This window comes from Panicum virgatum, chromosome 7K (assembly GCF_016808335.1).
Source record: "Panicum virgatum strain AP13 chromosome 7K, P.virgatum_v5, whole genome shotgun sequence".
In the NCBI taxonomy this organism is placed as follows: domain Eukaryota; kingdom Viridiplantae; phylum Streptophyta; class Magnoliopsida; order Poales; family Poaceae; genus Panicum; species Panicum virgatum.
In genome coordinates this window covers 32,522,636-32,534,025 of record NC_053142.1, presented here as the reverse complement: position 1 = coordinate 32,534,025, position 11,390 = coordinate 32,522,636, and the positions used below count along the sequence as shown (strand labels likewise).

The 11,390-nt window shown below is 51.8% G+C and overlaps 1 protein-coding gene across 1 annotated transcript; it reads right to left on the bottom strand.

Moving 5' to 3' along the window:
- Positions 1–6,217: 6,217 nt before the first annotated feature.
- LOC120641017 (flocculation protein FLO11-like) lies at positions 6,218–7,532 on the bottom strand. The gene has a single exon (XM_039916969.1). It carries the CDS (start codon positions 7,501–7,503, stop codon positions 6,652–6,654), a length of 852 nt encoding a protein of 283 aa, XP_039772903.1. The 5' UTR covers positions 7,504–7,532; the 3' UTR covers positions 6,218–6,651.
- Positions 7,533–11,390: the final 3,858 nt, after the last annotated feature.

Here is an 11,390-nt window from a genome sequence, read left to right as displayed (position 1 = left end):
CACAGCCATCGCCTATCACGAAGGAGCAGCACGCATGAGGATCCCGCCGTAGATGGAATTGGCCAGAGGCGAGGACGACGACCCTGTTTTTCTTTCTGGTCAGGTGATGGGGGAGGAGTAGCATGAGGATCTTGCTGGTTTTCGACGAGAATTCGGCTTGTCCATAAGCTCATGCTCCGTCACCTGCAGTTGCGGACGTGCTGCCCATTTGTCATGGCCGGCTTGACATGAACGTAGGGATGCTACTGATTTTGCTGCGCATGAAACGCAGTCCCGCTCGCCGCTGGAACTTCGATGCAGTAGCTCCCCGTCCCTGAACACATGTTGCCTGGGAGGTTTGGAATTGGAACCATACCCCAGCCATCGAACTCCTCGCCCACAGGCCACGGCGTCTCCCCCCTCGCTTGTACAGTGCGGCCCCGTTCTCTTGAAGAACGATGAGACGGACTCGGTTGCATTTGTTGCTTTTAGTTGTCCGAAATTACAGCACACAAAAAGTTGTACAAAATGAATAATAATATCACACTTTCATAACGAATAACAATATCACACTTTCATAAAATCACATCTAGCCTTTATAGTGTGACGACATGTATATATAATTTTGTCCATAACAACGTACGGACATGTTGCCTAGTTAAACTTAAGAGGCTGATCTACATCCTAAACACGTACCTTCTATATCTTGGCTTCACCCAGCTCGCCTCGATCGATAAGGTTGCATTGGGTAGCAGTCACGTTTCTTAGTTTTATGTCACTGCGATTATATTCTGCGAACATTTAATTTTAAGGGTCAGTTGGATCCATGCCACTACGACTTCTTGAAATTGGATTTCATGTTGAAATCCATGCCATTGAGTGGCATGATTTTCAATGTGAAACCCAATTTCACGGAGTTGTGGTGGCATGAATCTAATTTTCTCTAATTTTAAACCCCTTATAACATTCCAAACGACTTCTCATATATACTACTTCTCAATCCAGAAGAGGGGTAGAATAATTCTCCTTGCATAACGCGCAATCCTTTTCTTTGATACCCAACCCTAATCCGCGGTCAAAGACTAAGCACGTATATAGGAGTAGCATGGATTTATTAGCTTGTTGCTAGCTCCACCTCACCTAGCGCCTGTTGCCACACTATATGTGCGCAAAATTCTGTACACAACCTACTCCGTCTTTTCTTTTTGAGCCAAGCACAACTTGTTACATTCTCTCCAGCTAGTGACACGCCAACGAATTAATTCCATGCATGCCTAGGAAACCACCGAAAAGCGACGGGTGGCGTGCTAGCTTGCCCGTAGTACGTAATAACATTATTATAGAGCTAATGACATTATTAACATGCCTAGAAATTAAAACCAACATAGGATTATTGATGATCCGCGTTACAAGCCTTCGGGCTCGAGGTTGGGCAATAAACCAAATCTCCATGAGCTCCGATCCTCCCCTTGATCCATAAGCAAGGTTGGGTGGCAGTTTTCTTGTGTCACCACACAAGCTTTTTAAATCCCTTGTCACATTTCAAAACTGTTCGAATAATGTTTTTAACGACCTGGATTTAACCGCGCGGCTAGCTGGATCATGCATTCCCTTTTAGCCCAAATCTAATCCGTGGTCAAAGACTAAGTACGCAGCATCTCTCATCGACTGCAAAACAAAGCTCCACGTTGCATTCCACTGTATACATGCTCTGAACTCTTGACACGGCTTCCTTACATTCTCCGTATATCTAGCTAGTAGCGACACACCAACAAGTTCCAAAGGTAGCTAGAAAACAGGTCTTAGAAAAACGATGGGACGTTTTATTATTAGAGTAAATTAGTAAAAAAAATCTGACTGCTAGGACGTCCCGATCCGGATTATTCTCAGCGAGTGCGATTTGACAGCGCCGCTGACTTGGGTCGCCGCATCATCACATCGTCGCGCAGGGCTCACATAGAGGTTATATGCATGCTGGTGATTAATTAGGGCACGGTGAAGTTCGGAAAAAATGAGGGACCGAAAAGGCGACCAGAGTAGGGTGAATGGAGCCGATTAAAATTTTCGCCGAAGCAAAAGTACGACCTATCTCCCAATTGCGCACCCAATGTAGGGAAACGGGTAGGCTACGCTAGCATCACTACCGCATATACCCAAGATACTTGCGAGTAGAAGATCATAGATCGTTACCACTAGACGCGCAGCGCAGCGGAAGAAGTCGCGCGTCGATGTAGAGGAAGTAGTCGATCACGTCCCACGAACCGAGCTCCTCGTACTTGATCCCAGCAGCCGATCAGCGCAGCAGTCGCAGCAGCGCCTCCACGGAGTCCACACGTACGGGGATGAAACGCCGGGCGTCGGTGTGCTAGCACCGCACGCACGGCAAGGGCGGCGGCCGAGAGAGGGCGGCGGCGGCTAGGGAGGTGGTGCGGTTATGTCGCCCCCTAGCCCCTCCTTCGTATATATAGGGCGTACTAATAGGCTTCTATCTCATATGCCCATTAGTAACCCTAATCCCTCTTGGATCAATATCCTCTTGGGCCTTTAAATCGTATTGTGATGATGGGCTCTTGGGCATATCACCAACACCCAACCCCTAGAATTCTATGTGAAGTGTGGAATAGCTATGAAAGAGCTAAACCAACACAAATAGACCCTAGGAACGAGTGAGAGAAAACACGGAAGCGAACGAGAAAATCTGCAAACCTCACAGCCAGGGACCGGTCAGATCGGTGCAGCACCCCGGTCAGACCGGTCGGACCGGTCAGACCGGTGGTCGACACCGGTCAGACTGGTTGCTCCCAGAGAGCCCGTGAATAAGGCTTCAAATGTTGAATCTTGAGCAAACGAAGTCCAAATCCAACAAAACTTGGAGGATACCTTCACAACTGTCCCGTGAACATATCCCCAAGAGATCTCTCCCAAAAGATTAAATGAACTTGAGAATTCGAGGGAAGATCAAAGTGGATTGGGGTTTACTCAAGAACGTGAAAAACTCCAATTCGTGAGAACTCGCGATTCCAGAGGGTTTGGCACTAGGCTAGATGGATTAGAATCGTCACAACGTGTTCAGGAAAACACGAATCCAAGGGCTTGTCTCCTTCAAACACAAAACACACCAAAAGAGGAGAATTCGAGCCCAAAAACGCAGGGGAGGACGAAAACTCAGCACACAAGGGTGAATCTTAAACTCAAGAGACTCTACTCCCACGGGCAGGTGAGAGGGGACTTAAATACCCCAGCCGCGCCCAGACCGGTCAGACCGGTCGGAGCTGCAGAACCATGTACACGATCTCATCTGACGGCTGAGGTTCTTTCTTCGAAACGAAGTCTTCTCCGCGATGCCGCCACGTCGATGAAGATCCGATCCGCGGTTTTGGAGGGTCCGCGAAACCCGGGTACGTGGCCGGTTTTGAGAAAACCGCCAAAACTCCACGCGCGGGAAGATTCCCGCCTTCACGCCGTGACCCTAGACGCCGTTCCCGCCTCGGCCTTCTGACGGCCCTAGACGCCGCCCGACGCCCGTCACCTCCTCGCCCGCAGCGAGGCCCTAGACGCCCTCGACGCCCGTTCCTCCGCCAGTCCTGAGACCGATGTCCGTGCCTTCACGACTTGGCGTCTTCAATCGCCGTCCGCCAGCTTGGTTTTGTGGCGCAAACCAAGAAACCCACCATCCGTCGCTGCTTGTGCCCTCGATCCAGGAGTGGACGCCACAGCTGCCGCCCGGCCTGAGCTCCTCCACGGCAACTCTCCGTCGACACTCGACGCCCGTGTACCTGCAATCAAAGACCAAGCATACGATCACACCACACGGTTGACAATTTATTCATCACAGCCAGAAATGAGTACTGCTCATTGCTCAGAAAAAAAAAATTAGGGCGCGATCGAGCACATTCTCCTCCTGCGTTAAAGAACAGCTTCCACAATTATTGGCAATATCCGGCAGCACTGTGCGTCCACGCATGATTTCAGGGCCCTGTTTGGATCGAGTAGCCCGAGTAGCATGCGCGATTCTCACGTGTATGGAGTACTAAATAAAGTTTATTTGCAAAACCTTTTCACGGATGGGTGTAACTTTTCACGACGAATCTAATGATAGTAATTAATCGATGATTGGCTACAGTAACCATCCTCTAATCGTGCGGTCAAAGGCCTCATTAGGTTCGTCTCGCGAAGTAGCGCAGGATTGTGGAGTTAGTTTTGTAAAATAACTTTATTTAGTACCCTTAATTATTGGTCAAAATTTTTGTACTATTTATGTTACACACAACCAAACAAGACCCACGGCATGACAGTACTAGCACACTGCTGGTAGCTCTGCGCTGAAATTAAGTTCCTGCCAGGGCACGTACGGGGGTCAAGCCGACGTGACCGCGAGCACGCAGCAGCCGGCTGGCCTGGCCGGCCGGCGAAAGCGAGCTAGACTAGTCCAGTCTGCATCGCACATGTGTGCGCACGCGTGTGAGAGTACGCAGCACAGGACGCCCCCGCTGACTTTTGAGAACCGGTGTCTCGACTCGGGCTGCTCCAAATTTTCCATCACATCAAAATCATATCAAAATATTAAATATAGCAAATGACACATGCATGGAACACTAAATATGGATAAACAAAATAACTTACTGCACAGTTTGGATGTATGTTACGAGATGAATCTTTTGAGTCTAGTTAGCCCATAATAAAACAATATTTACCACATATAAAAAAATACTACCGTGTTTTCAACTTTATTTTTCGCAAATTTTTCGCATCTAAACACAACCTCCGTGAATTTTGGCGATCCCTTGTACTCCAAGGTAACTTTGTCAAACAAGTAGAATTACCTTCGCGATCGAGGATGGTAAATAATAGCAGTGCTTGTTGTTGCTGAGCGCCAACGACCTCGAGAGCTCGGGGTAGCCGCTTTCTCATCAAGTCATCTTCTTCCGGTTGGTGCTGATCCCACTGATTCACCCCAGATTGGTTATTATTACCAGTGCCACTCCAGATTGGCGCACGAGGAGCCTGGCGTTCGCGGCGTTTGGAATGGTGGAAGTGGGTACTCTGCAAAAGCACCGACGTCAGGTTCTAATGGATCATAATCCTAGGCCTCTCTCCACAATCCAATTTAGTACTCATTTTCTAAGCTTAAAATTGTATAAGTAGACTATCTAGGCTAAATTTTAAGGCATTTTACCACTTGTATAGTTGTGTGTGTTTCGAGGAGCCTTGGACGTGCGGCAAATTGTGCGGCCGCGAGCAATGTAGCCTATCAACAGGAAGTGAGTGCAGACTAAAACCGAGTTAGTTTATAAGTTGATGTGATGCTATGTCGTACTACCTCCATATCTTTTTATATGACGTTTCAGACCAAATAATTGTACTAAAATAAACTAAAATTTTATGTCCTAACGACATGTAAAAAGATATGGAGGGAGTAGTTAGTTGAACTCAGACCTATATGAATGTTGCGAACGGTACTGTGCTAAAAATCCTTTTGTGTTAAGTAAAACAAGAATCACGTCTTGGGGCCCCTACATATCAAGGTGCGGGTCCTAGCGGTGGCACACTGGCACTACCCCAAGAGCTGAATGTGGACAAGAGTTGGCGGTGGGAAGGATCGATCTGGATTATTGCTTGATCCCCGCCCAAAGGTGATGAAAAACTGACATTTTAAAAGGTTTAATTCATATCAAACAAACCATATGTCGCTTGTCGATGCTCCTCAGGCTAGCTAACCATCAAACATCACCCCCGGATCCGGAAGTGATTTGACGGACACCAGCCCTGACGTGAATTACAATTATTACCCAAAAAACAAAAAGCTTTCCAGGAACACAAGGCGTTCAGCTAGCCCGGCGCGCGCACCACTTGGGCACCAGCAGAGGAGGCAGCAAATTAAAGCCGGTTCCGTGGTCAAGACGGCCGGCGACGTGACCCAACCGACGCTCTCGCTGTCCCGTTCCCGTCCCCGTCCCGCACCGCGCGCATGCGCCCCGGTCGCTCGCTCGCCGCGGTGCTCGCCCTTCTACGCCACCGCGCGCCACCACTTGTCCGGCGAGGGGCAGCAATTATATAAGGAAGCTAATCGAAGGGAACACGAACACTGCACACTGACTCCTACTCTCCGTTCCCCCAACAGTTGATGGAATGGAAGTGTGTTCGTAAGTTGTGTTGAAACAGGCTAGTATGTTATTAGTCAAATGAATTTTCAAAAACAAAGTGGAAAACAGAGTAATCACAGTGAACACACAATGCAGTGTCAGAGGAAGGACAGTATCATGTCCATCTTGCCACAAACAAAAGGCACATTATTCTGCCCTTTTTTTGCTCCCATGGAACACAGTAGCAGCAGCTTGCTGCCAATCAGTGACCAAGCTTACAACCTAATTAACGGAGGGACCCAAGCATGCGGCATCAGTACATCACCGTTCACCGGCAAGCAGCTGCCGGCACACCAAGTCCGTCAGTAATCACCGTGCGGGATGGATTAATCAATTATTGCCTGGAGGAAACAAGCAGAGCAACGCGCACATGGGGGAAACGCCAAACCACCTTAATTACAGCGTCAAGGCAAGCGTGATTAATCCTAAGCACATTCTTAATCGGGGCCAGCACCCCACACGCACACACGCAGACGCAGGGCGCCATCGATGTATCGGCGAACTCACTAGTAGTATGTGACGCGCGCGATCACACGGCCTTCGCCGGGGAGCGTGGCCGGCGCGGCGGCGGCGTGCCGGCGAGGCAGTCGCGGGAGCGGGTGCACGACCGGTAGAGGCTCAGCACGGCGAGCCAGTCGGTCAGGGTGGCGGCCAGCGCCGGCGGCCGCCGCTGCCGGTGCCGCCCGGGACGCCTCGGCTTCTTCGCGTCGCCGGGGACGACGAGGTAGCCGTCCGCGGCGGGGAAGGGGCCGTCGGCGGCGCCGACCTTGCTGGAGAGGAGGGAGGGCGGGAGGGGCAGCGGCAGCGGCAGCGCCGCCGACGCCGACGCCCTGGCCTTGCCGCGCGGCGCCGCCTGGCGCGCGGGGGTCTTGGGGATGCCCGGGCGGTGCTCCCAGGAGAAGGGCACAGCGGAGGCGCGCAGCGGGGAGAGGAACCGGTGGTGGAACGGCGAGGGCGCCGGCGAGAAGGACGGGAAGGAGAAGGAGAGCCCCGAGGAGGCGGAGGACGACGCCGAGGAGGAAGCCGAGGACGCCGAGGCGCCGGAGGCCGCCGAGGTCGGGACCGCAGAGGACGAGGAGGAGGACGACGGCGGGAGGAGCTGCCGGCGCCGCCGCCGCCTGCGCCGAGTGGCGGCGGCGTCGGGCGCCGGTGGCGGGGACGGGGTCGAGGACGAGGAGGGGTTGGGCATTGCCGTGCCGCGCGGTGTTTCTTGGTGGACGGTGGTGGCGTGGCGTGAGCAGAGGCAGAGCGCTGGAGCTGGAGTGGAGGAGCAGGCCCGGAGCGGCGGCGTCAGGCAATTTATGGTCGGGCCATGGCGCGGTGACGTGATCCGGGTGCGCAGGTCCGGTTTGATCTCGGTAATTTTCTGCGTCCGAGGCATCGGATCAAGGCGGTAACAGTAATGGAGCTGTACTGTTAGGGTAGCGTAGGGAGCAGCTCCCAGCAGACTCGAGATCGAGGGAGGGCTCGTCTTCTGTTTACCGCGCGGTAATTCGTGTGGTGTTAGTGGTGCTGATCATTTTTACCGACTTATAGTAACTTTGGCCGCTGATACGTGAGGAATGTGAGTATTCTGCTCTGCCTGTGATGAGTGAATTGTCAATCGTGCGGTGTGATCGTGCGCTTGGTCTTTGGATTGCAGGTACACGGGCTTCGAGTGTCGACGGGGAGCTGTCGTGGAGGTGCTGTGGCCGATGGACCGTGCGGTGGACGGCGGTGAAGGGCAGCCAGGACCGGAGCTCAGACCGGGCGACAGCTGTGGCGTCCACTCCTGGATCGAGGGCGCAAGCGGCGATGGAAGGCGGGTTTCTTGGTTTGCGCCACAAAACCAAGGAGGCGGACGGCGGTTGAAAACGCCAAGTCGTGGAGGCACGGGCGTCGACGGCGTCTAGGGTCTCGCTGCGGGCGAGGAGGTGACGGGCGTCGGGCGGCGTCTAGGGCCGTCAGGAGGCCGAGGCGAGAACGGCGTCTAGGGCCACGGCGTGGAGCGCGGGAATCTTCCCGCGCGTGAGGTTTTGGCGGTTTTCTCAAAACCGGCCACCTACCCGGGTTTCGCGGACCCTCCAAAACCGCGGATCGGTACTTCGTCGACGTGGCGGCATCGCAGCAAAGACTTCGAGTCGAAGAAAGAAGCTCCGCCGTCGATCGAGGGTGTACAGCGGGCTGCTGCAGACCCGACCGGTCTGACCGGTCTGGCCGCAGCAGCTGGGTATAAAACCCCCCACCAGCTCGTGGCTGGTTGAGTCTCTTGAGTCTTTTGTTTACTCTGGGTTTTTCCTTCTCCCTGCCCCTGTTCTAGGTTAGGGCCAAGGACTCCAACGCAAAGAGAGTTTAGATTATAGCTATTCTCTTCAATCTAGTGGGTGGATGATGGGCGGATGGCTCTAGCTGTTGTATAGGTGAATTCCTCTGAGATTTAATGGATAAAATTTGTTTGTGATTCACTTGTGTGTGCTGAGCATCTCGTCCTCCCTTTCTCTCTTGCGTTTTGGGTTCAATTCTCCTTTTTGGTGTGTTTCTTGTTTGGAGGAGACCAACCCTTGAATTCGTGGTTTGATGGACTCTTTGTGACGATTCTAATCCTTCTAGCCAAGTGCTAAACCTACTGGAATCGAGAGTTCTCACGAATTGGCGATTTTGTGTTCTTGAGAAAACCCCAATCCTCTTTGATTTTTCCTCGATTTCTCTCGATCTGTGAATTTTTTGGGAAAGATCTTTTGGGAATATGTTCATGGGGTAGATGCGAAGCTTTCCTCCAAATTTTGTTGAATTTGGACTTCGTTTGCTCGAGATTTGACATTTGGAGCTTTGTTGGCGGGCTGTCGGGGAATGACCGGTCTGTGCAACCGGTCTGACCGGTCTGCAGTTTGAATTCCCAGCCCGACCGGTCTGACCGGTCTGTGCAACCGGTCTGATCGGTCTCTGCAGTCTAGTTCTGCGTTTCGACTCGCTTTGCTTCCGCGCTGCGACCTGGGTCTTCTGCTTCGAGATAGCTTGTCCATAGCTATTCTCGCTGATTTAGGTCCGAAGGCTTGCGGTGAATTTAGGACATAGGCCGACGTTTCAGATTTCGGAAAAAATTTTGATCGGCTCCCATTCACCCCCCTCTGGTCGACAGTTTCGGTCCCTCGATACGTGAAACATACTATATGTAAAAATTGACATAAAAAGATAGGGTCCTGCACTTTCAAAATACTTAGTTTCATGTTTTCCATACTAGTTGTTGCTCATTTTCATCTTATAAACCGTGTCAATATTCCGAACGTTTTGAATCGGAAGGAGCACAAGGACATGATCGAGAGAGGGGCCACAAAACAAGCCATCGTGACCCTTGAGTCAAAGAAAAAAAAAATCCCTTCAAACTCCTGAACTTAGGATTCTCAATGTACCTTAATCCTACCTCATTAGTATACAGTACTAGTAGTAGGCTCGCAGCTTGTACGAAAGGATCTTACATTTGGTAAGGAATTTTTTTTTTGAAAGAAGTTTTGGTAAGGAATTTTGTCACCAAGGAATGAGAGAGAGGCAGAGAGCATTTTCTCGTGCAGTGACCCCCGCTTTGTTTCCTCGACACCTCCTTTTCCGCGGGAGGCGAAACAGTGCGACCGAGCGAGACGCCCAGCACTGTTAGCCGCCGAGGTCCTTTCCTTTTGCCGATTCCGAGCAGAGGTCCGGCGCTCACTACACGTACGGACAACCGCGTCACTGTTGGTTAGGATACGGGAAACGCAGCGGTCACGTGATCAGCCGGGCTAACACATGCTTAGCGCTGGAGCTGATAATCATGGTAACATAACTAACATCTCTATGCAAACAATGAAAATTTCAATCTGATCATCGGATCAACATCTAAGGGGCATGGGGGATTGGATAATTTTACAATCTGAATCTGCCCTTGAATTGGGTAATCACACATTTGCAAATTCCCCCTCACACCTCCTTACGGCTCTTTCTTTGGATATTGATCCGATGGTCCAAATTGAAGTTTTCATATTTTGCACCTGATATGTTCCTAGTAATCATTTGCGTTTTGCCTCTCTAACAACCAGCTAGCAGTCCCGTAACCACGAGTTGATTACGTGGTTGTGCCTTGTGGGGCGCTGCTACCTACTACTTTAGTACCCCCCCTGAAATATAAATGTGATCCTCTTATCACCTCGTGCTGCAAGGTTTTGCTGCTGAAATTGTAGGTACCAAACCAATGAAGCCATGCATCAGATCGATCAGGGCTTCGGATCGAAATTATCTGTAAACAACCAATAATTTGGAACGGAGGGAGCAGTTCCTTTCTAAATTTCTGTGGTGAATTCGGGCGATATTTCCGTGTCCCCTTTTCATATCCAAGAAGATATCATGTAGAAGAAATCAAAACAGTTCCTCTGTAGCCTGTACTAAAAAGTAAAAACTGACCACCGCCGGTCACTCGCGCTGTTAGCCGTCTCCCTCGCTCTAACTCCACCGAAACTTGAAAAGAGCATGTCAAAACTGAAAGCCTCGCCGCACTACCGCAACCAGCCACCAGCAGTGGTAATCAAGTAGCAGCTGCTATCTGCGCCAGTAGGTGCCGCGTCGTCCGCGAGCTGACAGCCACCGCCATTTTTCCCTCCACTGCTCACGCATCCACCGTCGCCGGCTGACCGGCCGCTCCCTCTGCAGGCAGGAGCCGAGCCAGCCAGGGTCCAGTCGGCAGGGAGCAAGCAAGCACCGAGCATGCGCGCACGGTCAGCCGGGGGTTTTCCTTCTCGGGTGGCGACAGGCGCCCGATCCCGCCGCGATGGCGCGGGTGGGCTTTGCCGTGCGCTGCCCATGCGCTCGGTTACGCAGGCGCGGCGGCCGGCGGGTGCGTAGGTGGGTGGTTCGGCTCGGCGTCGGCTAGCCAGCTTCGTTGATCGTGAGCGTGAGGAGGGAGAGAGAAAAAGCCATGTCGCGCGCGTGCCCCGTCGCGGCGGACATGATTGCTAAGCTACCCCGGCCGGACGGCGACGGGAGGAAGGCCGAAGGCAGCCGGCGGCGGCCGGGCGGGCGCATAACGCACGCCGCGAGCCGGCGAGTCGACTCGCCGCCTGTGTTTGCGTTAGCTAGGAAAAATGGTTAGCAAGCGTATAATACTGTTTTCCCGTCGTATCTTTGTTATCGTGGTGTACTGTGTACATATACTTATATGTTATTCTACATTTTAAACGTAGCAGTTTATTCTACACCAATAGCTAGACTGACTAGAATTACTAAATCAATTTTCAGCTAGCAGTTCAATAACCGGCGAGCTAT

What these genes read in the sequence shown, in the direction of transcription:
- LOC120641017 (XM_039916969.1), bottom strand. Translation starts at nt 7,503, where the DNA reads ATGCCTCGGACGCAGAAAATTACCGAGATCAAACCGGACCTGCGCACC.